Raw genomic sequence first — 27,058 nt, 5'->3', positions numbered from 1 at the left:
AAATATTTTATAAACACACAAACATATGTAAAAAAGATGCAGATTGACTTTGGACCTCTACCTAAATCTTGCCTCGGTACAAGAATGTTTTGTTCTAACGTGGCACTGAATACCTTCCTGACACGATCGTTGAAGACAAAATGGGTGCATAAGCAAATGTGGTAAAGAAAGCTGATGGTGCTCGGCTATTAAGATATAGCATCTGGGGATCTTTAAGTCTTGTAGTCAAACAAGAGACCGACTATCTAGTGGGGAAGCAACAAAACCCACATGGAAGAAGCACACCAGCCTGTGTGATCATGAGGTGTCTATGGGAAGAGGTATCAGAAGTTCAAAAACACACAACTGACTCAATGTGAAGGGGCAAGGATACAATTACGAACCAAAAGTCACTTGCAAGGTAATGTCACTCAGAAGGGCCACAGAGAACAGAGTATAAATCCAGGGTGTTACATGGCACCAATGAACCACATAACTATCCTCTGGTAACTCATTGTTTCTTCCCCTTACTATTAAAGTATTTATTTGTTTTATCTCATTGATCATGTCCGATTTGTGTGTGCTCCTCTGTACATGTAAGTATTCTTTTGCCTGTGAAGATTAAGATAGGGAACACTTCAGAAACAGTAACAGGAGTAACGGTTCCCTGAAGGTATGGGAAGGAGGGGAATGGGGAACTGGTAGCGCTGGTGATTATATAACTCCTCTCAAGGGGACTGGACAACAGAATTGATAACTATATGTGAACAGACGTATTAGAATAAACTTGAATAAAAAGAAAAAGCCAGAAAACTTGAACCAAGATTTTTTCCCCCATCACGGTGCACCTGGTCAATCTTCGAGAGTTGCAACGACTCTCCTAGGAGAATGGCATTGGGAAGTGTTACCTTGTTTACCCCACAGCCCTGATATTTCCCCTCCACCCTTCTTTTTTAATCCCTAAACTCAAAGAATATTCAAAAAGAACACAGTTTGTGTCCCCTGAGGGTGCTCAAGCTCCTGCTGAGATGTGCTGAGATTGAAGAGCACAGACTTTTGGGGAAGAGCTAGTTGGAAACACCGCCTTCAGAAGTAGACAGACCTAGGTGGAGGAGAGGTCAAGAAGTAATAGCTGCCAATCTGGTGTTTTTGTTTTAATAAAGGAGTCTATGATTTTGTGTCAGTACATGTTTTGGAGGCAGTATCTATTTTTAACAATTCATTGGATTAGTCATATTAAAGAGAGTTGTGCAACCATCACCGTAGTCAGTTCTAGAACCTTTTCTTGTATCTTGTACTCAGTATTGTTAGGACCCTGTCTCCCAGCCCAACCTCCCCTATTAGTCCAGCTGCTGTGTCTACAGATTTACTTGTCCTGGATTCTATAGACAGAAAACTTACACACACACACACCAACAATACCCAAATAAAACAGAAAACACCCTCCAGCAAAATGAAAGTGGAAAATATTTAAAACCGAGGCAAGTTTAAAATGGGTCAAAAGGGAGTACAAATGCTAAGATGTTAACTTTGAACCTTACTTTGTCAGCAGTGCTCTCTGATCAGAAGGGCATTCCCGTCCCTGGTCATGGTCAGAGGGGGTGCACTGGGGTGTCATTCCCGTGGGGACCCAGCGACTGGATGTTCAGACTTCACAGGCATCCAGAGCCTGCTGCACCCTGGCTGCTCAGCCTGCGACCGTACTCTGTCTTATAATAATGACCTGTGTGTGCCACTCTGTGAGCTGAAGTACGGCACTCACGTACATGGCGAAGAGGCTCAGTTATGTTCTCCGACACTCGATAACGACAAGCCTCAGTTTCTACGGCTGCTGACCAAGCCCTCCCCGAGAGAAGCTCCGAACTGCAGACCCAGCAGGCGGCCACGTAGCTGTATCCGCAACCTTCCCATGTGCTGGCGAGGCCGGCAGGTGAAGGGTCTGGCTGGAGTTGTCCCTGCCTGAGACTTTAGGTAAAGCTAGAGGAAAAGGAAAATATCTATGTATTGAAAGTTATGTCTTTAATTTAACATGTTCACCTCTTAAAGAGATCAGAGACACTGGTTTTGGGCGACCATTTGAGTCAACATATTTCTCTGCAGTAGGGGCTGTGTCTGGCTCAGAGGAGGCCCCATAAATATCTGTGAGACAATGGGACATCCCCTCCCCCCAGAAGCAGTCTAAGAACAGGACAATTCACCCAAGGTGCAGTATAGCGTCGATGAATCACACATCATTCCTCTAGTTCCTGAATGCTTCCTCCCCACCCCCACCCCCCTCCATCCCACTACCATGACCCAGTTCAACCTTACAAATCTGGCTAGACCAGAGAACACACATTGGACAGATAAGAGCTCTCAACACATGGAATTCAGGAAAGGTAAACCCCTTAGGAACAGTAGTGGCAGTGGCGATATCATGCTACTGATGGTCACGGAGGGGGAACCCATCACAAGATTGCATGCACACTGCTACAGATAAAAGCCCACAACACAGGGAATGCAGGATAGATAAACCCCTCAGGGCAAGCAAGGAGAATAGAAATACCAGGAGGACTAGAGGAGGGTGGGGTGAGAAAGGGGGAATCTATCACAAGGATCAACCTATACCCCTCTCCCAGGGGAATGAACAATGGAAACGTGGGTCAGGGATGGTAGAGTATGATGTGAGATATGGAAATAATAATCTATAACTTTTGAAGGGTTCGTGAGGGAGGGAGAGTGGGCGGGGGAGGGAGGGAGAAGAAATGGGGAGCTGATATCAGGGGCTCAAGTGGAAAGAGAATGCTTTAAAAATGATGATGGCAGCATATGTGCAAACGTGCTTGACACACTGGATCAATGTACGGATTGTGATAAGAGATGTAAGAACCCCCAATAAGAATATTTTTTAAAGTTGTTCATGATGAAATAATATAAGTTATCGTAAAAGGGATGAGTGAGAAGATAGAATGATCTTGCACTTTAACAAGTCAGTCATTGAGATCTGGTTTCCTGAAGCCTAAACTTTGTGTTTCTTTTGCTTCGTGGGAGTCACTCAGTGCGTCCCAATTTATCTGTCATGTAACTAACAAATACATGACATTGGAATCTTCTACCAATTTCTGACTTTGTTGATTTCCTTGATTGTTTTCTAGTGTAGTTTTAAAAGATTCAATGAACCTGTGTTCCCTCTTTTTACACCTATAAATATATAGTACATATAATATGTCTTATTTATGCATGATATCTGTATATTTGCTCCAATGTTTATAATGTATATACTCAGCATAATAAGATAGCAAAAAGTGCCCTATTATAAAATGCCAGTGCAATTCAGTGACATTAATTTTGTTCGTCATGTTCTTTCTTAACTGCCATCATTATCCATTTCCAAATTTTTCCATCACCCTGAACAAGTCAGTAACTCCCTTCCCACTGCCATCCCTCCACCCAAGCAATGGCTCTCACCGTCTCTTTCTCGCCCACCTTTGTCGCCGCTGAAAGACTCTTCACCCACTGCTGCTCTAGAGGCGCAGATGAGTGGAACCGTGCAGCATTTGTCCTTTTATGGCTGACTTTCACTGAACATGATCTTCTCAAAACCGTCCGTATTTCACGTGAATCAGGACTTCCTTTCTTGTTATGATGGGTTAATACTTCATTTTATGCAAATATCACGTTTTGAGGTTTTCATTCATCTGGTGTGATAGACAAGTAGGTTGTTTCTTCTTTTTCGTTATTGTGAGTAATGCCATAATGAACTTTAATGTGTATATATATATATATATATACATATATATATATATATATATATATATATATATATCTCTGTGCCCATGCCTTTAGTTCTTTTGAAGATGTACCTAGATTGGGTATTGTATATTTTATATTATTACATATATGAATATGGTAATTATATATAAATGGACATTTTCTTTTACGGAAAGAAAATCACTAGTGATAAAATGATTGTTAAGCATAAAAGGACGCGTATAAATACATTTTACATATCCTTACCTTAGTAAGATAGGTTTATTCCTTTTTATTAGTATGTACTGGCTGAGTACTTAGTGTTTTAATACTGTGTAGTTGTTTACACAGATTTTGTGTGGGGCATATATAATTAATCAATGTAGAAGTAGTGATTGAATAGAAAATAATATTCCAAATCCAAATATTTGGGGATTAGATATTTTATCATTATTACTAAGAATTAGGCAGTTGACAACCCGCAGGAAAAGGGCTGTCCTTCTGAATCCTAGTACAAGTCTCACTTAAAAAGAAAAAAAAAAAAGCTGTGATCTAATCTTTTTCTTCCCACATGTTTGAAAATCTGCTAAATCTCATGGGACCCATAAAGAAACACATTACCTAGACCTTGCCGTTAAGACTAATACAACTGAAGTCAAACTATATATGCTTGCTTAGTACCAATGCAGGTGATGGCGCCGCTTTAAAACTGCAGCGCCTAATGCAGTGTCTCTCACACAGAAGGCAATCAGGAAACGTTAGTCTTGACAGACTGGCAGGGAAAAGGTGGAAGGAGCGACAAATTATAGTTCCAAGTCACGAACAGCTGACTTTCAATAAATGCCCACTAATGTATGTGACGTGGCTGGAGAGGAAGGAGAAGGTAGTAGTAGATTGTACCTAGACCTCAAGGAGCCTAGAGAGTCACCTTTAATCCAAGGAGGTGAGAGGAATTCTAGCTCACCAGCTTAGTGCCAGCAAAGACAGTGAGACAGGAAGAGCTAGGCCTGGGGACTATCCCTTGGTTTGAACCGAGAAGGGGACTGTATCCCTATAGCATCTTGATTCAAGGAGGAACATTCATGAAATATTCACAGAATCCATAAACATGAGCAGTCATGGAAACTATTTACATAACAAATTAATGCGCAGGCAAAGGATGTTCTCAGCAATGAATCTGAGAAATGTGTGCATGTACACATGCGTGTGTGTGTTTGGATGTGTGTGAAGGTAGGAGGCAGTTGAATACACAATGGAGATCGTAAGTATTAAGCTGGAACTGGAAGTATTTCCAGAACTGTGCATGTAAGCTCTAGTACATCCTCTTTAATAAATTTCTCCACACAATTGCAATTTCTGAGACAGTTAAGTCAATTCAGCTTTAGATCAATGAGTCCCCTCATTGAGAAATAAAAGATTACAACACTCGAAGATAAGAAGCTGGCATAAAAATCTAGAGCCTTAAAATATATCATGCATGGAGATTAATAAAATTTTACATACTAGAGGGAGATAATTTATATCTTCTGGGATGTTAACCTAATTACTGGATGTGTCAGAACATTGATAGTTCTTGCATGTAAGTTCCTAATACACTCATTGCTGCACGGTTTGAAGACATGTCTGCATCCTCACTTGTAGATGTGATAAAATTGTCGTTGTCCGCACAGAAGTGGCAGACTACAGTAGCTGCTGGAACCCAGCACCCTCACTCCTTGTCAGTCTTGTCCACGTTTGACCCTCCTCGTCAGCCTCCTCCTTTGCGAATGATGGTGATCATCGTCATACGACTGATTAAGATTTGGAGGGAGACCCAAATGTAAAGCTGTAGAATCAGTGTCCAGCATATGATATGGTAACACAATATATGTGACAGGCACCACATCAGGAATAATATGTCATCAGTATACAATATACATTAATGTGCATTCACTTATTTTTTATTCTGGTAATATATTACTCATCTTGTGGCTTTCAAACACTGGCAGAAAGACTGCTAGGCGCGTGTCCTAGAAATACACGGATTGTGTTGGGAGACTCCCCGAAGTGACAATGCCGCTCGGCCTCTGAGCATTGCTTGTCCCGAGCCCAGATGAGGCTGACTCTGTGTCCTTGCCTCCCACAGTGAGTCACCTCTATGGATTCGGACTGATGGATGCGGAGGCCATGGTGATGGAGGCGGAGAAGTGGACCACCGTTCCCCAGCAGCACGTGTGTGTGGAGAGCACAGACCGGAAAATCAAGTAAGGCTTGTTGCACTTGAGCACGTAGCAGCACCCTGAAAGAGAGCGAGTCAGCATGAGCACACACTCATGTCGTTTTTTTTCCTACAGTCATTAGAAAATGTTAATAGACTGTCCAGGACTGTAAGCTGTTAAATGCACATTGAAGCCATGGCCATCACGTCATTCCCAACTCTACAGGACAGAGGAGTAGAACTGCTTCTTTGACTCTCCAAGGCTGTAAATCTTTATGAGAGCAAGCAGCTTCAATCTTCTTTCTTTCAGAGTCTTGTGGGTTTCAACCACTGACCTTGCAGTTAGCAGCCCAGTGCTTAACTTGCTTTACCACTAGGGCTTCTTAGATCCACACTTGTACAACCCATTTCCATTGCGTTTGAGCTGACTTTGACTCTAGCAATCCTGTGTGTGTCACAAGGCTGTGCTGCAACCGCCAAGCCTTTCCTCCACAGCACCAGTGTGTATTCTTATTAGCCAAGTACAAAGCACATGTGCCACAGAGAACTTCAATATAACTCAAAAATCCTTAGAAGAAAGACATTTTTTTTTAAGTGGATCTAGGGAGCTCTTCAGAGAGGGGCTCCTTAAGCATTTTACTCTGTCAGTATTTTTATTTGAGGAGGTTGGAAATCATCTCCAGAAGTTTATGTACCCCCAAACATGATTACTCACATGATGTTGCTCTCCAAAAGTGGTGTAAATATAGACTCTAGATCAGTGGTTCTCAACCTGTGGGTCGTGACCCCTTTGGGGGGGTCGAACCACCCTTACACAAGGGTTGCCCGGTTCATAAAAGTACCAAAATTACAGTTACGAATTAGCAACGACGATAATTTTATGGTTGGAGGTCACCACAACATGAGGAACAGTATTGAAGGACATTAGGAAAGTTGAGAACCACTGTGCTAGACGAAATACAGGGGCTTGTGCCTCTTCCTGCGGCTCAGACTTGGATGGTGTCCTGACAGAATTGTGTAACATCTCTCCTGGGGGCTAAATCTGAGGGACAGGCTTCCTTTGCTGTGGTTTTGATGAGCGTGTTAGTCCAAGTAGACTAGAGAAACAAAATTCGTAGACACTCATGTGTTTAAGAAAAGCTTTATATAAAACAGTAATTGTATGTTAAGAAAACATCCCAGCCTGGTCAAGTCCATAAGTCTGATATTGGCCAATATATCCGATATCAGTCTATAAATTCCTCTTCAGACTCACAACACATGCAAGGATGCCGAATGCAGGAAGATCACAGGCCAGTGGGTGGAAAGTCTTGGGGATCCAGAGGCAGTGTGAGTGAGCATCTCAGCACTGGTGTGAGTCTCCATGTGACTCCTCCAGCTCCGGGGCTCTGGCTCTATCAGTGTAGATCCATCTGACTTGTCATCAGGAATCTTTCAAAGGGAGGCAAGCAGAGAGTGTATCTGGCCTCCAGTGAGCTATTATCTCCTTAGTGTCCCCAAGAGAGGTCAGGCTAGCCTGATTGACAGGCTAGACTCCACCCCTTTGCAAGTTGACAGGAGATTACTTAATGGCCACAAGTGTTTAGTTTGCTCTTGGATTTCTTTTCAGAGTCCATCCCACCCCAACTCCCCTCACTAGAGCTTATTTCTGAACCTGTTTTCTATATAAATCACTTTTTGGGGACTCTTACACCTCTTATCACAACCCATACATCAAATATGTCAAGCACTTTTGTACATATATTGCCATCATCATTTTCAAAACATTTTCTTTCTACGTGAGCCCCTTGGTATTAGCTTCTCTTTTGTCCCTCCCCACCCTAACTCCATCCTACGAAACATTGATAAATTATAAATTATTGTTTTGATATCTTACACCAGCCGCTGTCTCCCTTCACCCAAATTTCTGTGGTTCCTACCCCAAATTTGGGTTTCTAATGAAAAGGAGAGCCATTATAGTCCGTGAGGACACTTCCTAAGAAGCAGGGATACATGAATTAAAGTTGGCTTCTCATTCAATTTGTGGCAAAGAATGAGGGAAGAAACCAAGCTGTGGAATGTCAACCATTATTAATTGAGCACGTCTGGGCAGAGCCCATAGACGTTTCATATGGGTTTTCTTATTAAATCTTCGTAGCAGCTTAAGTATTATCCCCACTTGACAAATCAGGAAGCAGGATCCACAGGGATCATTTCTCTATTCAGCAACTAATTTACCAATTCAACAACTATGTTTCTTGTACTAAGCTGCATATTAGTGACAAAGAGGAGAATAGCAAATACGTTTTGCCCTTATGGAACTTACAGTCTCAGGAGAGTCAAAGTAAAAAATAAAAGTAGATACAGGTTATAAGAAATGAATGTTGAAAGGGAGAGGGGACATATTTTGCCAGTTTGAAATGTAAGCTTTGACCTTGAATAAAGAAAAGGAATCTGCCCTATGAGAAGCAGCAACAGAAGCAGGCCAGATCAGGAAGCGTATGTGCCAAGTGTCCAAGGTGGAACAGAACTTGAGATGTCCATTGCTGTGCTGGAGCATGGTGCTGAAGGCACCAAGGCCAGGAAGAAGCTGGAGATGGAGACGGGAGAGAGGATACATTGATTGTAGAGCTTGGAAATATTAGACCCGGGTCATGCTAATTCCCAAGTCTTTGCTGTCTCATAATACCCTGTATCGGTATTTCTCATTATGTGTTCCACAAAGCAGTAGCATCACTGTCCGTGAACAATGCCAAATTTTTTCCAGCACATTTTTTAATACTTTTTCAAAATCATTGTATTGGGGGCTCATACAACTCTTATCACAATCCATATATGCATCCATTGTGTCAAGCACATTTGTACGTTTGTTACCCTCATCATTCTCAAAATATTTGCTTTCTACTTGAGCCCTTGGTATCAGCTCCTCATTTTCCCTCTCTCCCCACCCCCCTCCCTCATGAACTGTTCATAATTTATAAATTATTATCATTTTGTCACATCTTACACTGTCCAACATCTTCCTTCACCCACTTTTCTGTTCTCCATCCTCCAGGAGGGGGTTATATGTAGATCCTTGTAATCGGTTCCCCCTTTCTACCCCACCTTCTCTCCACCCTCCTGGTTTCTCTACTCTCACCACTGGTCCTGAAGGGATCATCTGTCCTGGGTTCCTGTGTTTCCAGTTCCTATCTTTACCAGTGTACATCCTGGTCTAGCTGGATTTGTAAGGTAGAACTGGGATCATGATAGTGGGGAGAAGCATTTAAGAACTAGAGGAAAGTTGTATGTTTCATCATTGCTATACTGCACCCTGATTGGCTCGTCTCGTCCCCTTCTGTAAGGCGAGGTCCAGTTGCCTGGGTCACCGCTCCGCACTACCTCTCATTCACAATGATTTTATTTTTTTTTTGTTCTTTGATGCCTGATAACCTGATCCCATTGACACCTGGTGATCACACAGGCAGGTTGTGCTTCTTCCATGTGGGCTTTGTTGCTTCTCAGCTAGATGGTCGCTTGTTTATCTTCAAGCCTTTAAGACCCCAGATGCTATATCTTTTGATAGCCAGGCACCATGAGCTTTCTTTGCCACATTTGTCTTCATTGATAGTGTCAGGGAGGTGAGCATCATGGAATGCCAGTTTAATAGAACAAAGTGTTCTTGCATTGAGGGAGTAATTGAATACAGGCCCAATGTCCATCTTCTTTCTTAATAATAAACCTATAGACCTACTTCCCTATCCTCGTATATAAATATATTTACATATGTACATGCCTTTATTTAGATCCCTATAAGTGCCCTTTGCCTCCTAGTTCTTTCCTCTATTTCCTTTTACTTTCCTCTTGTCCCACTATCATGTTTAGCCTTCACTTGGGTTTAAGTAATTCCTCTCTGGTTACATTGCCCTTGATCAAGCCCTACAAGGCCACTTACACCCTCCTTGCCACAAACATTGGATCACATGTTATTTCCTTGTCCCTGGGTTTGTTAATACCACTTCCTTTCACCCACCTCCCCCTCTCCCAAGTCTCCCCAGGAACCGTGGTCCCAATGTTTTCTCCAGATTGTTTCTCCCGCCTAGCTTATCTAGATAGACCTGCAGAGATAATAATGTGCACAAAAACAAGAGAGCACAAAGCAACAAAATAAAACAGACTAACCAAGAAAACCCAATGACAAAACAAAAGAAAAGCTTGTAAATAGCTCAAGTTCTGTTGCTGACCTTTAGAGTGTTTTCCGGTCGAGTCTGATGGGTTGCCACGCACTGGCCCCAAAGTCTATTTTTGGTGTTCCCTGGGGACTTCCTTGCTGCTCTCTTGAACGCCTTTAGTGTTCTGTCTCAGTGTGGTGGGGTCAGACTGGGCGCTCTTTCCACACCATGCCTCCAGTTTTGCCCCCCAATAGGGCTATGGATCCGTGAAGGATGTCATGTCTGGTAGTGGGTCCAGCCATATGGTCCTCTCTCGTCCTCAAGGCTTGGTGGGCCAGGATGTGCTCCACTCTCTCTTCCTCTCCCTTCATTTACTCCCGTGTTCTCTGATCAGACATGTCCCTTTCCCTGAGCTTCAGATTCAGTGCTGTCCGCTGATGTAAATTCTTCTGGGGAGAAGGGCGGCTGTCCACATAGTTGGGATTGGGGCTGGCCTCTCAGACCTTTTTTCCCTGTGGAGATATAAACAATACCCTCCCCTTGGGCGGGTTAGTGCCCTGTTCCCCCACTACACATTTCTGGTCCCCTCCCGCCCCCTCCTTTTTAGTTGGCTACCATATGTATCCCTGGATTGATCTGGCCCCTGCCATACTACCTGGACCTCAGCCTAGGAATGTTTGTATATAGTTCCTTTTTCCCTATGCCCCTTTGCATTTTTTTTCTTTAAGCTTGCCTCTAGAGAAATCATGATGTACTCGTCCTTTTGTGCTTGGCTTACTTCGCTTAGCGTAATTTCCTCCAGTTCTTCCCATGCGGTGATATGCTTCATGCGTTCATCACTGCATTTTAGGCATGCGTAGTACTCCTTTGTAACCACAGTTTTTTAATCCATTCGTCTGTTAATGGAAATTTGGGTGGTATACAACTCCTTGCCATTGTGAACTGGGCCACGATGAACATTGGAGCACACATGTCTGGCCATGGTTTGTTTCTTGCCTCTTCTGGGTATATGCTGGGTCATGTGGTAGCTCAATTTCCATCTGTTTTAGATATCGTCAAATCAGTTTCCATGAACAATGCCAGTTTTCGGGACCTACCCAGACCTACTAACTCAGACTCTGTGGCTGGGGCTCAGTCTTCTGGGTTTTCACCAAGGATGCCACGTGCTCAGGTGTGATACTCACTATCGATAGGAACGCGGTCCATTACTGTGTGACTACTTCTGACGCCCGGCTACTCCAGCGGGTCGTGCTGCTTGTTAGATTTCCAAAACTGTAATCTTCAAGGAAGCTGACTCCTCCCACTTCTTTCTCCTGTGGAGCAGCTGACTGGTTCAAACTGCCTACCTTTCTGTGAGCAGCCAATTGCCAAATGACTGTACCTGCATTGATTTTGCACAAAGAGGACCTTCATTCACCGTTTCCTCCTTCGTTCATCCCACTGCTTAGCCAGCCTTAACCCTGTAAGCAGCTCCGTCTCCTGGGTGCTGACACTGGTTTGTGAGCATCTGGGGACCAGCCGTTTGTGTTAAGTTATGTAATCCCACCAGACATAGAAGTTTCCTCGGGGCACCTTGCCACATCTGCTCAAACAGACTTTCTCTCTCTTTCTGTTACAGGACAATCCGTCCCAACAGTGCAGTGCGCTCCATCTATAAAGCTTCAGGCTGCTCAGATAATCCCAACCACCATGTCAACTACCTGGAGCATGTCGTGGTGCGCATAACCATCACTCACCCCAGGAGGGGAGACCTGGCCATCTACCTGACCTCACCCTCAGGAACCAGATCCCAACTGCTGGCCAACAGGTACGGTGCTGTCCCCTGCCCACCACTGTGTGTAGGGGTCACACAGCTTTCAGCTCATCCTTACAAGCGGGGGTTCAGATTGATGTCATAATGAAACGCTCTCAGGTGTGTGTGTGTGAGGGTACCTAGAAACAGTACTAAAAGTCTTGCTGCCATTGAGTCGATTCCAACTCATAGTGACCCCATAGGACAGGATAGAACAAGTTTCCCAAACTAACTCCTTTTGGAAGTAGAAAGCCTCATCTTTCTCCCACTGAGTGGTCGGCTGTTTTGAACTGCTGACCTTGCAGTTTGCAGCCCAAGGAGTAACCACTACACCACCAAGGCTCCTAGGATCGGAAGGCCTGGGGAAATAGTGTGTGAGAGCTGGGCAATAGGAAAAGGCAGCTGAAAAAAATTGTCATCTTTTGTTCCTTCTTTCTTTCTTCTTCTTGTTTTAATTAGAAGATTATTTTATTGGGGACTCTTAAAGCTCTTATAACAATCCATACATCAGTTGTACCAAGCATATTTAAACATATTGCCATCATTTATTTTCTACACATTTACTTTCTACTGAGCCCTTGGTATCAGTTCCTCTTTTGTCTCTTCCTTTCCCCATGTTCTTCGTTCTTTCTTTGAAGAAAGAAAGGCCAACATTTATATATACACACACACAAAGAGATTTAGAGAATTTATGAAATTTCAGAATTAACATATAACTGAGCGCTACTAAAAAGGAGTACAAACTTTTCCCACCGGAGGCCGCCGCCAGTGTTGCCGCCATGTCTCTAGTAATCCCCGAGAAGTTCCAGCACGTCTTGCGAGTCCTCAACACTAAGACCGAAGGGTGTGGGGCGAAGAGATGCTCATGTGGTGCTGAGAAAAGAGACATGGACCTCACCAAGGGAGCAGGCGCGCTCACCCAGGATGAGGTGGAGCACGTGATCCCCATCCTGCAGAATCCACGGCAGGACAAGATTCCAGACTGGTCCTTGAACGGACAGAAAGACGTGAAGGAGGGGAAATGCAGCCGGGTCCTGGCCAACGGTCTGGACAAGCTCCGTGAAGATCTGTAGCAGCTGAAAAAGATCCGCGCCCACAGGGCTGCGCCACTTCTGGGGCCTCCGAGTTCGAGTCCAGCACACCAAGACCACTGGCCGCCGTGGCCGAACTGCTGGTATGTCCAAGAAGAAATAAAGACTATGAACCTTGTCTTTTCATAAGTACTTATGCACACACACACAAAGGAGTACAAGAAGGAAGAAATGTTCTAGAACTGATTGTAGTGATGACTGTCCAACTCTTCTCAATATGATCGCACTATCAAATTATAGGCTATGTGAATTATATGTCAGCAAACTATTTTAAGTGAATGATTAGTAAAATATAATGAAGCTTTTCCATGAACTCTTTGAAGCCTGTGTGTGTATGGTGTGAGCGAGAGATTTATGCGATCCCGTCACTACGTTCATGGAATGAAGAACTCTTGGCAGTTTTCCAATAATGTGTTGAAACCCCCTCATATTTTAAGGATTTGGCCCATGTGCCAGTAAATTCAGGCAATTCTGACAAATCCCCAGGTCAGACATGAAACTGAGGACCCTCTGCAGTCTCATCCCCAGCTGGGTTAGGTGGCAAAAAGGGTTAAGAGAATCTTGCTGACAATCTCTCTCTTCATAATCTGGAAGGGGAACCCTCCTAGGGAAAAGTCCACCTTGTTCCTAAGACTTTTGGGCCCACCTCCTTTTTAAACGGAAAGCCAACAGGCTCCGTGCCGTGCGACTACGAGATCATAGCAGTCAGGCTGGTCTTTAATCAAGCAGCGGGGCACTGTACCCCGGCCACAGGCAAAAGCCTCACAGGTTCTTTTCCTTAATCTTCTCCTGCAAGAGGAGCATTCTGTGAGAGCTTATACCCGCTCCTGTGAAACGCCGGCTCTTTGTGTAACGGGCAGCCACGGCCACCTGTCCATGGGAGGCGACCCTTGGCAGAGTTGTCTCTGTGGGAACACTAGTAACCAGCCACAAGAGGCGAGAGACCAGGGACAACGCCCAGAGGGACACTGCACAGTGTCTTGTAGGAATTCCCAAACTTCATCTGTGGTGTCCGCGGTTGACGGCCATCACGTCAGCTACCCTGTCACGGCCACCCCGTGCATCTCCGAAGAAAGCACAGGCTGCTGTGATCAGTTCCTGCCGTTACATTTGTCCGGACTTTCTTCCTAGTTCACTAAAATCTGTTTGTCACCGTAGCGACACACAAGCAGACACTTAGAGTTGGCTGGTGGCTGTGCTTGAGGGTCATGGAATAGAATACTGGTGTCCCACATGGAAGGTGAGAATTCTGTGATTCTGTCAGTGAGTCACCAGCATCTCTTCAACTGGCTGCAAGTCCCTCAGAAAGGAGGAAGTGCTCACATTTCTGAGTAATAGTGGCCCCGAGCCAGGGCCACAGAATCCAGTGGGCGAGGCAGGCACAGGCCCACTTGTACTTACTTACTTATCTGCTCTAAACAGTGGACCTTGCTTACCAGGTAATCCGACTCTGCTTGGAGCAATCGAACCCCAGTCAATTAAGTGCATTTTATTTCTGACCTGCAACCTGATGTGTCCTCTTTAATAATAATAATAATAATAATTTATAAATTATCGAGGGCTCATGAGGGAGGGAGGGAAGAAAAGAATGAGGAGCTGATAGCAAGGGCTCAAGTGGAAAGACAATGTTTTGGAAAAGATGATAACCTAGGTACACATGTGCTTGACACAGTGGATGTAAGGTTTATTATAAGACCTGTAAGAGCCCCTCCCCCCAATAAAATGATTTTAAAAAAAAACTGAATGTCTTCCATGAGGATATAGGGAAACCTGGACTGTGAGCTCTAAACGCAAAGCCCCATTTTGCCAGGAGAAAAGCATGCGGGTGCAAAGAACATTTATGGAAGCGCCGGCATCCCATCACCAGGCGCTTGCCCGCACCCGCCTCCCACTGCCACCGAGAGATTTTGCCTGCTGCCTCCTGGTAACCAAGTCAGGCCTGCAGGTGCGCAGTTGGGAGATTAAAGGAAGGTCACACCTGCTCTTGTTACGGAATCTCCAGAAGGCCTGTTGTGTTCATTCTGTTTTTACCATCCGTTTTGGTTGCCATCCTTCTTCCAGGCTAAACTTGAAAGAGTTTCCCAGTGCAGCCCAGTGAAGGGCGGAGCTTCCCTGCACACAGGTGCAGTCTCTGCCTCCTAGGAAAACAGGCCCGCTGCTGACGGGTGCTTTGAAAACTCTGCCTTTCTGGATCCCTCCTGCACACTTAGCCACTTTTCATTGGCTTCCCCTAGGATGACTTGAGGGAGGAAACTTGGGGGGCAGAGGAGCTGTGGATTCCATCGCAGGCATCAGGGGAGTACAGCGCAGGGGGGGGGGGCTCCTGCTGGCTGCATTCCCCAGCAGCACACACCTGCCCTGCCTCTGCAGCTTGCAGGAGGATTTCTCCGGAGGAAAGGCCGCAGCTTTCCGATACTCTCCCTGGCCAGCTTGCCCTCTGCCTCTCCAGCAACACCCCAAACTGCCTTTCCCTCCCTCTCGGCACCTTCTCCCACAGAGGGGCTCTATGGCATGCTTCCCTGCTAGCTGGTGTTAGCGCCCCGAGGGTCGCCCTGACTTATGGCGTCTGCACCCACAAGGGAGCAAAGGCTTCCTGGTCCTGCACAGGCCACCTGATCCATTCCCGATCAGACTCATTGACCTTCAGCTGCTTTTCTGAACTTGATTGCCAGGCCTTTCTCTTCGTCTTCTGGCTGGGGGGTGAAAACTAAGTAGCCACCTGAATAAGGACTAGAGATTGGAGTGGACAAAAGGAGGCTGGAGGCGCTGAGAGGTGGAAAGGAGGCTAGAGCCATCTGTCCACAGCACCCCCAAAACGTTCCTCCGCATGGCTGGCCCTTTAGATGGGAAACAGCTGCACCAGCCCGGGCTTTTCCCTGGGCCTGGCTGCCCGCCAGGGCCTGCCTTCCAGGTCCGTGTCGTCCGTCACACTGCGGAAGGACGGGCTGCTATGGGTGCTTTTGTGTCATCTTGGTACATTCTTGACGTTACTCTTCATTAGCAGATATCTCTCCAGCAATCTTTTCACTCTGACCTAATAGCAGGAATTCGTTATGTTGGCCTCGATTTGAAGCTTGTCCCCGAGCTGGGAAGTGAGTGTCAGATGTGCAGAAGAGAGGAGGAACAGAGGGGGGGAAGGACTGGCTTCTTTGTGCCTGGGGCACTACACGAGGGTCTACAAAGCAGGGCTCTTGGTCAGCAGAAAACGAGGAGGTCAGATTGTTGGAGGAATGTGTGAGTCAGGTTTAATGTCACGGCAATAAGTCATTCTTTTGTCAGAGACGTCCAGATTTCTCAAAGGCACCGTGGAAAGCAGAGTGACACACAGCTAAAAGAAATTCTGGACAATTGTGGTAAAGCAGCGGCTCCGTTTAGTGTCTCCTGCTCTTCAGTGAGGTGGGCCCCTCCTTCCCTAGATGCAGAACCCCCAGCCCTGCACACTTCCTAGCTTGACAGCCGCCTTGACTAAGTCCCCCAGGCTTGGCAGCAGCCTTCCAGGTGGGCTGTGGCCGTAGCAGATGGTGCCTCAGCTTCGATAAGGACGCTGCTGGACACAGTCATCACTTGGAGACAGAAAGGGGAGGGCACAAGGAGAGAGGAAAATCAAAGCAGAGGGCAGAGATCATGAGAACTGCTCTCGTGTTCCATGTTGTTAAAAACGCGTGCCCTAATATGTTGTGAGTGGGTATGGCGTCGACCACATCTGGTGGTAGCACCATGTGCAACAGAGCAGAGCACTGCCCTGTCCTGCCGCGTCCTCGCAGTGGTAAGTGTAAGTCCACTGTCAAGGCCACTGTGGATTTTGGGAGCCCTGGTGGGGCTGTCGGCTAAGTGTCGGACTGCTAACGGCACCAGCACAAAGTTCAAACCTGCCAGCCCATCCTCTGGAGAAAGTTGAAGCTGGCTGTTCTGTACGGACTTTTAGCCTGGGGAATCCTGTCCAGGGCTGTTTTGAGTTGGAATCAACCCATTGGCAAGGGATCTATTTTTCCATCCCACAGGTTGGGGTTTGTCTTCAGCATCAGACACTATTCTGTTGTGATCCAGAAGGGTTTCATGGGCCTCTCTTCTCAGTCTCTTAGTCTCAAGCTCTGCGGAAACGCGTCCACCCTGGGTGACTCCTAGGTGGTGGCAGTTGCCTGCCCTCCTGTAGTGAACCGTCTGAGGCAGGAGAGTTTACCCACGCACCTGCAGGTGCCCAGCCCTGGAAGGCACACAGAAGCATACAGCGCACTGGTCCAGCTCCAGCTTCACATCCCCTTCGCCCCACAGGGAAGCCCCCCGGGCAGGCCAGGTGGCTGATTTAATGGGTGGAACGGGCGGTAAATGACAGTACAGGCCTGGACAAATGATTATTTCCTTCTCTACGTTCCTTTCTCTGGGCCGGTGCACCCTGCATCCCCTGCCACACTGAGTATTCATCACAACCACTGTGCTTCTGTGAAGAATATGGAGGTTGGGCGTGGTGGGGGAAAGCTAGGTGCACGTGGGCTCCTTGAACATGTTTTCAGAGAAAATCAACTTGAAGGGTAAGCCTTTCTATCCTGGCCCATTCAAATTCTGACAGTATAACATTCTCCAAACCCAAACATAACCTTGTCTCCTCAGCTTCTGCTTTCAACCGTTTTTGTCTCTTTTTTTACCCATCCCTCCCCCAGTCCACTGAGTCTACGATTTAGTTGAAATGTATGGGCTCACTCTTCCAAAGGTGGGCCTCTAACTGAAAGCTGAAACTCGGCTTCCTTGCTAAATTTGATTAGAGATGAACATTTCTGCTTCCAATTATGATCTGAAGTTTAGAAGAGGTACGCTTTCTAGACTAAAATGCTGAGACAAAGAAAGAAACCTATAGGACTCAGTTGTTCATGCTGTTTATTTATCATAAGAGTGTTTATACTTGAATCGAGTTCCCGTTGGCCTTCCCAGCTGTTCAGTGACAGACTGGTGGCGTTTGTAAAGTGTCGTACTCAAATACATGCGTGGCTTATAGTAAAATAAATGACCCTGTGGCAGTGAAGAGTTTTACAGGCTGAATAAGAAGTCTTCATGAAAACGGAATTCCTTCAGCCGGAGGCAAACGCAGACTTTGGATGAAGGCAATGCTGTTTGCATTTGGAAGGAGCCTGGGGTCCCGGGTCCTAACTAACACTGAGCAGTTCCACTCCACCCGCTGTTCCGTGGGAGGAAGACCTGCCAGCCGCTTCCCCACAGGCAACAGCCGGGGCGGCTATGCAGACAGTACTGCTCTGACTTTAGAGGGTCAAGAAGAATCAGAATCGATGGGATTTGCCTTTGCTTCACCAATTCCTACGTTTGACTTTGGGAAAGTGAATGTCCTCACCTATGAAATAGAATAACATCTGATTCACAGGGTTACTAGATAACTATGAACCATTATGAACTAAGATAAACTGTTGTGTGGTTCACAGCGTAGCTAGCGAGTACCTAAGTAGGGGTAGCCCTCGGTTAGTGCAGAGTGAGTGATTCTGTCAGACACAGATCCACAGTCTGCAGTCTGGGGCGACTGAGGTCCATGTACTGACAGCTCCCAGGTGGTGTTGACACCGCCTGTTCCCGAGCCCCACTTGAAAGCGCGCTGACTTTGAGAGCACTCTGCCTTCTCCTACATGTGGTATGTCCATGGTCATCCACAGACTTGTGGGCAAGCATCTGCTGGATGCTGCGCACAGAAGTGTGTAATAAAAAACAGACTTAGAGATGACCGTCCAGCAGAAAACCGAATACATCTTCAAGAAGATTAAGTACTTACGTCATACAGCCACAAAACAAGAATGCATCTGTAAGTTAGTTGCTGAATAGATGATCTATGTGACTGAAATTAAAAAAAAACTTAAGTGTTCCAAATCACTAGAACTAGAATCAGTGTCTTTTTCAACCCTTCTTAAAGAAAAAGTTAGATTAAGAGAGAGAGGCCTGTATGTTTTGAATACCCCGAGTCAGAAGCAAATTACATGTGCTGTACACCAAACAAACATCTTAAGAAAACAAACAATTCCATTATAACCGAGCCAAGTAAGTGCTTCAAGCATTCGATAAACCCCTATAAATTATGAAGAAGCATCCAAGACAAAAAGAAGAAAGCTTTCAAATGGCTTTGTCTACTGTCTGATTTCCTAGTGAGCACAAGGACTCTGGATGATAGCAAATGATTGTTCAAATTAAGATCCATATACACTTTAGGAGGAATTACAAGATAACACTTAGCTTTCAGTGTGTATCTAATTTCTCGTTATTTAGTTGCCATAACATCTTGGAAGAACATTACAGCCTTCACATACTGGCTAGATACTTTGTGAAAGAGTGGCCTGGGGTGGACGGGTCGGGGAGAGGGAGAGCTTGCAGTTACTATATGAGCTATTTCCTGAGTTAATTCCTCAAAAGGGATGTATTCCACTTCATGGCAGACTTTTCTGAGACATCATCCAGAGTGACGTATCTGAGAACTGCTCACAGGGATAGAGCTTTCTCGGGAGCACCATTTTAATTACTGAATAGATGATCGGTGCCACCGCGTGCAGGGATCGCTTCTGTGAGCACGTCATTAGGCAGTCCGCTTGGACACAACAGCAGGTGTGGACACAGCATTCTACTCTCGACATGTGGGACTCCAGTTCTGCTTCGCACTTGTTTTACCCACACAGTGACGTGGGCATGTGTCTGTTTTCTCCATGGCTGGCACACCACAGAAGTTCAAAATGAGCATTAGACTGGGCAGTGGATAATATACAGAGAGCCCAGCAGTCAGGACTTCTTAGCACGTGTCCAGTCACTTGCCGTTGAGCTGCCGTAAGCAAACATGTTCTCGGTAGCCCAAACCGAATCTACTACCCGTATAACCCGGCCCAACCTTACTGCCCCTGAGACCGTGCTGACCCATAGCAAGCCTGTATCTGGCTTCTAAGGCTGTCCATCTTTATGGGAGCAGACAGCCTCATTTGATGTGTCCAGTGAGCAGTTCAGCACTTACCTAACAGCGCCAGCAGAGCTGCTTGAAGCCCACTGCCAGCTAGTTGATTCTGACACAAAGCAACTTCGAAAAATATTGTGGGAAAATTCTGTTGTTATTTTTTTTAATCATTTTATTGGGGGCTCGTACAATTCTTATCACAATCCATACATCCATCCATTGTGTCAGGCACATTTGTACATCTGTTGCCAGCATCCTTCTCAAAATATTTGCTTACTACTTGAGCCCTTAATATCAGCTCCTCATTTTTCCCCCTTCTTCCCCCCTCCCACCTCCCTCATGAACCCTTGATAATTTATAAATTGTTATTTTGTCCTATCTTACACTGTCCAGTGTATCCTTTCACCCACTTTTCTGTTGTTCATCCTCCAGGGAGGAGGTTATGTATAGATCCTTGTGATTGGTTCCCCCTTTCTACCCAACCTTCCTTCCCTCCACCCTCCAGGTATTGCCACTCTCACCACTGGTCCTGAGGAGTCATTTGTCCTGGATTCCCTTTGTTTCCAGTTCCTATCTGTACCAATGCACATCCTCTGGTCTAGCCAGATTTGTAAGGAAGAATTGGGATCATGATAGTGGGGGGAGGAAGCATTTAAGAACTAGAGGAAAGTTATATGTTTCATCGTTGCTACCCTGCAACCTAACTGGCTCTTTTGCTCCCCGCGGCCCTTTAATAAGGGGGTGTCCAGTTGCCCACAGATGGGCTTTGAGTCTCCACTCTGCCTGTTCTCTTTTAATTCCATTTTTCCCCAGATACTTTTTGAAGAGTCTTCATGCCATCTACATTGTTACATGCACATGTTGCCACTTAGAAGGTTTAATCATATTCAATACAGAGACTGGTGGGGCCAACGAAACATAGAAGTGTAGCTCACTATTTAAGCCACCTATAGCTCCAAACGACAGGGTATTATAAACATGAATGGCCAATAATCAGTGTCTGTTTCTTTCTTCATTATTTTAACAACACGTCATCATTATATTTTGCTGTCTGTTTAGTCTTCTCTTCAATTTTCACATCAGAGAGTGGGTTTAATGGATGGCCCGGCCGGTTGGGGAATTGCTCAGCTAGACGGAGAAAGCCCCGTGGCAGGCATTCCTTGAAACACTTATTTAAATTCTGAGTGACTGCATTTCTCCTTGGCACCCAGTTTCGGTTTAATTTTTGATCGCAGTGTAATTTGAAAGTGATCGGCAAAAATAACATGCATTTCAAAGCGGGCAGGAAAGGGTGGGCAGGAAGAAACTGAGGGCCTACTAATCCGGCAGCCAGATAATTGACCCGAGAGTAATTAAACGTTGGCCGAGGTTATGGAAACAGGACTGCCTGTGGGACGGCAGCCTCCAGTCCCCTTTGTAGTCTGCTCTGAGGCAATAAGCCAAACGTTCTCTCTAAACTGTTTGTGAACCGCTTTTAAGTTAGGCACTCTCCAGAAGTATTGTGTGACAAGTTATTACTTGATTGCTCTCAAATGGCCCAATGATCTGAACAAATTAGAACCTCAATTAGGGCTGTGGACTAGCAAGTGGTTTCAAACCCTCTCCTGCCTTCAGGCCATTTCTCCACCAACACATCCCATTCATCCTGGCTCTCTTAGAAGGGGCAACTGGAACGGGGCAAGAGCTGCTTGTTCTCCATGGCGGTGGCTTATTCCCCCAACAGGCTCACGTGGAGACCTGCTGGTTCTTCATTTCACAAAAGGCCCTGACACGTGAGTGCAAGCCTGTCCTTTCTCCTTGGCCAAGGCCACTTTGAAGCTGTAAACGTACAACCAGCCCTGTTGAGGTGGTGCAAGAGATCGTAGGAGCACCGAACTTGTCCACAGTGATCTGCTAAGCGCAGGCTGGCTGTTGAGACAAACTGGCCCATGATGCTGGCTGCTCCCTGGGAAGGTTGGCAGCCCTGAAAGCCACAGGAGGACTGCTCTGAGGCCTCACTGACCAGGAGGCCGCACTGACCAGGAGGCCACACTGACCAGGAGGCAGTACTGACCAGGAGGCCACACTGACCAGGAGGCCGTACTGACCAGGAGGCCACACTGACCAGGAGGCAGTACTGACCAGGAGTCAGCACTGACCAGGAGGCCGCACTGACCAGGAGGCAGCACTGACCAGGAGGCAGTACTGACCAGGAGGCCACACTGACCAGGAGGCCGTACTGACCAGGAGGCCGCACTGACCAGGAGGCCGTACTGACCAGGAGGCCGCACTGACCAGGAGGCAGTACTGACCAGGAGGACGCACTTACCAGGAGGCAGTACTGACCAGGAGACAGCACTGACCAGGAGGCCACACTGACCGGGAGGCCGCACTGACCGGGAGGCAGTACTGACCGGGAGGCAGTACTGAATGGGAGGCTGCACTGACCAGGAGGCAGTACTGACCAGGAGGCCGCACTGACCAGGGGCAGTACTGACCAGGAGGACGCACTGACCAGGAGACCGCACTGACCAGAAGGCAGGCAGTACTGACCAGGAGTCAGCACTGACCAGGAGGCCGTACTGACCAGGAGGCCGTACTGACCAGGAGGCAGTACTGACCAGGAGGCTGTACTGACCAGGAGGCCGCACTGACCAGGAGGCCGTACTGACCAGGAGGCCGTATTGACCAGGAGGCAGTACTGACCAGGAGGCCGTACTGACCAGGAGGCAGTACTGACCAGGAGGACGCACTGACCAGGAGGCAGTACTGACCAGGAGGCCGCACTGACCAGGAGGCCGCACTGACCAGGAGGCCGCACTGACCAGGAGGCAGTGAGCTTGGTTTTATTTTACTTCTCCTGAGAAGCCATTAAGGAGGGAACATGACCTTGATGATATATAGTATAGGAATGTTTTGGGGTTTGTTCTTAAAGAGAAAGTGCTTTCGATCTGAACATTACTGCGTACCATTAGCCCTCTTAAGGCGGGTAGCAGAGCATACTTACATGTTCCCCCAATACCCTGCAGTAAACCTCCTCCCGGTTTCTCTCAACCTCGTGCAAATATTTCGACACTTTGAAGAGACAATTTTACGATTTTCATTTCATAGACTTAGGAACTGGCAGCAGGTGACTCCCCTACTTCTTGCTCAGCTGTCGGGGGTGCCGTTTGCCTGTGAGCCTGTAACAGGCCGCAGTGGTACCAGCCAAGGCCTCTAGCTGTAGGCTCCAGCTGGCAGTTTTTAAAAAGCTTCCCATGGTGATTTTAGTGACAGCTTGCAGAGAACATTGAGTCTCCAGTCAACAATGCGTACACATTTTGTGTCATAACATTGATTGCAATCCCTGCAATGTAGCAGCTCTCTGTGCCTCCCATTGCCACTCCTCCCCCTTCCCTAGCTCTTTGGCCTTCTGAGCTTCCCCGCATGCCGACACTGTCCTTCTGATCCCTGGAGTGCTTGCTCCGAGGAGTGTGTGCCACCTGGTGGGGCTGCTCACACACACACCTGCCTACTGGTCACATTGGGCCACAGATGAGCTCAGTTCCCCCATCAAAGATGACAGAGGTCCCACCAGGCTCCGTCAGATTAGGAAACCAGGGGTGGTTTGTGTAATTATTATTTTGAAATTTGTTCCACATTTTCTCCCCCTCTGTCAAGGACCTTGTGGTGTGATCCCTTTCAGGCTGGATCCCACCCTATACTTTTTAGGATTTGTGGAGGCAGAGCTTCTGGTCTGGTGGTCAGTTAGTCTGATGGACTCTTTGTTCATATGCATTGCAGAGGATTCTTTAAACACATAAGACAGTGGTTCTCAACCTTCCCAATGCCACCGCCCTTTCATACAGTTCCTCATGTTGTGGTGACCCCCCCCCCAACCATAACATTATCTTCGTTGCTACTTCATCACTGTCATTTTGCTACTGTTATGAATCATAATGTAAATATCTGATATGAGGGATGTGTTTTCATTGTTACAAATTGAATATAATTAAAGTATAGTGATGAATCACAAAAACAATATATAATTATATATTGTGAGATATTTACTTCTAATGACAAATAAATGAAATTTTGTCTTGAAGCATGATGTAACAGTCTTCACCCCAGGTACTCCTATGTGGATGTACCTGTTTTAAGGGGTCTTAGGCAGCCCCTGTGAAAGGGTCATTCAACCCCCGCAAAGGGTTGCAACCTGCAGGTTGAGAACCACCGGATAGAATGCTCTGGTTTGGATTTGTTGTTTTAATCAGAGCTCTAGTAACTCATAAAGAGAGAGATGACTATAGGCCGTTCTGGCTTACTGAAGAAATAAGCGTGCCTTTGCATCAAAATTGTAGATAAATTAGTCCGATTTTTAGGTAAATTTGCTAGATTTGTAGGTGCTTATAGTTCTTATTTAGAATTATTTGAGCACAAGAAAAGGCTCAACCTCATTTCATTGATTTCAAAGCTACACCTGCAGCAAGTGAAGGATATGATGAGGAAGAATTTGTTGCAAGCAGAGGGTGGTTCATTTATTTCAAAGTGAGTGCATATTTACTTAACATTAAGGGCAAGCATTTGTTTTTAACAGCAAGTGGGACACCTGTAACCCCAGGACTTACTGTATTTAGTAAGCACATTATTTTATTTCTAGAAAGGCTAATTTGTTCCCCTTGGAGAGGAACTGTATCGATACAGAAGGTCCAAACACAGCCAAGAGTTTGGTTGGTGAACATGAAACCAGCCCAAGCAGAGTTGGTTTGGGTTTGAGACCTCAGTTGTCAACAAGTAGTAACCGTACTCTCTGACCAGACTGTCCAGAAACTGGACATGGCCGCTGTTGAGACAGTGAAAGAGTTTGCCTCTGTATTTGCTTCCTTGACTTTGAGTGGTCTCTTTCCTATTTTATTACTACTTTTAGCTCAAAACAGTAGATACACATAACTTTAAGGAGAACTGAAAACTTACCTCTTAAGCCATCTTTCATTTCCCATCCTGTAAATCGCATACCCACAGAAAACGCCTCGGAAGTCTTCTGGATATTTCTTTGGAAAGTTAAATCTTCATTATTGCTCTCTAAATATCAGATCCTTGTTTCATAATATGCCGATTCTATACATTATTGATCATTCTATCTTTATCATTCACGGGGAATCCCGTTGCTTTATTTCACTTTCCTTCTATTTTCTATCTGCCAGGAACCCACCACAGGAAGTATAAATAATTCTAACTCTTTCAAGCCAAAAATTATTTCACATAGGGAATTATAAGCTTACAAAATCAGTAGAAAGCTTGAAAGAGAAGGATCTAGACTGGGTCTCAAGGCTTGGCTTCCTGAACTGGATAAGGTTAGTGTACAGAATCCTTTGCCTTAGATATAATTTACATACAATGAAATGTACCTTTTTAACTGAAATCGTTCAGTGAATTTTTGAAAAATCTATATATACCGTTTTAAAAACACATGCCATGACTTTTGAGATCCAGAAAGTTCTTTCACACCCAGAAGTTCCCTGAAGTTTGCCCCTGCTTCCTGGTGACCATGATCTGTGTTCTCTCCTCTTGGTCTGCCTGTTCAAGCATGCCACGCACATTGGACCACAGAGTGGACATTCATTCCAGTATGGCGTGCATTAGCAGTTCATTCCTTTGTATTGCTGGGTAGTAATTGATTATAATAATAGTGCATAAATTGTCCAGTCACCAGCTGATGGACATTTGAGTTGTTTGCGGTTTTTGCCTATTATACATAACGCTGCTGTGAACGTTCACGTGGAAGCCTTTGTATGGATCTATGTCTTCATTTACCTGGCGTGAATATCTAGCAGAAGGATTGTTGTTGAGTTGTGTAGTTACATATATGCATAGCTTCATAGGAAACTGTCAATGATTTCCAAAGTGATTGGACTCCTTGGAATCCCCATGAGTAGTATAAGAGAGTTTCAGCGTCTCCACATATTTACCAATACTTAGTACAATCAGTCTTGTGGGCAAGAGCCTTAGCTTTGTTTCCCTGGTGTATACCCCCCCCCCAAAAAAAAAAAAAAGCAGCAGCATGGTTTTAACTTGACCCGCACTGATTTTAAATAACACACTAAGAAATGATTTACGGTTTCCTTTTAGGTTATTTGATCATTCCATGGAAGGATTTAAAAATTGGGAGTTCATGACCATCCATTGTTGGGGAGAGAGAGCTGCAGGTGATTGGATCCTAGAAGTTTACGATACCCCTTCTCAGCTGAGGAACTTCAAAACTCCAGGTGAAAACTCCTTTCTTTGTGTGATTTGTCCTCCGAGTTGTCTGCCCGTATTCCTTTTCTCAATATCGTCATTTGAAAGGTAACGATTTAAGGATAAGCACTAAAGAATTAATATATGGGGAGAAGTGTAGAATAAACGATAACAACTTCTGGTTGTTGACTCAGAATATATGAACCACGTCTCCAACAATGCAGTCTGTCCTCCTGAAATAAGTTGTTTCGTAGTCATTACTCTTGACGAGAAGAGAGACTTCCTTAGCTTGCTTGCTTTCTTTCCTTCGTTCTTTCATTTACTCCACATTAATTTTTCCAGCCAGCGAAGAAATTAAGCTGACCTATTCCAGCTAATCTTTTTACCACCAAATAAAATGAGTGATGGCATTGTGTCCTGTCTAGGTCCAAGAGCCAAGAAAACAGAAATCCACGGAAATTTTAATATCAACAACGGCCTTTTCAGACAGTCTCACACCCTGATGCTACCCTGAGCCTATTTTCATGCTAACATGTGCAGTTTTGTAGAACATAAAATCAGGGAAAGTAACAATGCAGCTTGAGGTGGGAGAATGAATGGCTTTTTCCAGTAGCTCATGTGGCCCAGGAGGGTACCCCTGGGCAGTGCTTGACTCAGTCACGAATGATATGTTGCGAAACTGCTCCACCTTCCCGTCTGTCTGCCACCCCACAGACCACCGCACCAGCTCACCTTTCTCAGTACTGAGCCCTGTGAATCTGCAGAACAGCCAGACCCAAGGGACATTGTAAAGCTGACTTCTTATTTATCTCCAGTCAGGATTGCGGAATAAATGACCCTAGATGCTCCATAATTTGAGCAGTGTGTGCCATTCCGACACAGGTTTAAAAATAGAAACCCACATGCATAACACAGGGATGAAGTGGGCACTTAGCACATTTTGTTTGTTTATCAGGAAAAAAAATGACCGCTTGACAAGTTCCTTTTTAAAAAAAAAAAAGTGTCTTGTGGTAAAAT

At 45.6% G+C, this 27,058-nt stretch overlaps 1 protein-coding gene and 1 pseudogene across 4 annotated transcripts in view; both read left to right on the top strand.

Annotated features, from left to right (window-relative positions):
• Nucleotides 1–27,058, top strand: part of PCSK5 (proprotein convertase subtilisin/kexin type 5) — a 516,123-nt gene that overhangs the window by 284,110 nt on the left and 204,955 nt on the right. For all 4 annotated transcript variants that reach the window (XM_075560524.1, XM_075560523.1, XM_075560525.1 and 1 more), the window contains exons 11-13: nt 5,834–5,951; nt 11,654–11,842; nt 25,934–26,070. In XM_075560524.1, the coding sequence (XP_075416639.1) occupies nt 5,834–5,951; nt 11,654–11,842; nt 25,934–26,070 (444 nt within the window). The remainder of the gene's footprint in view (nt 1–5,833; nt 5,952–11,653; nt 11,843–25,933; nt 26,071–27,058) is intronic.
• LOC142459192 (small ribosomal subunit protein uS13-like) lies at nt 12,607–13,021 on the top strand (annotated as a pseudogene).

This window comes from Tenrec ecaudatus, chromosome 10, assembly GCF_050624435.1.
Source record: "Tenrec ecaudatus isolate mTenEca1 chromosome 10, mTenEca1.hap1, whole genome shotgun sequence".
Lineage (NCBI taxonomy): Eukaryota > Metazoa > Chordata > Mammalia > Afrosoricida > Tenrecidae > Tenrec > Tenrec ecaudatus.
This window is presented reverse-complemented; position numbering and strand designations above follow the sequence as displayed.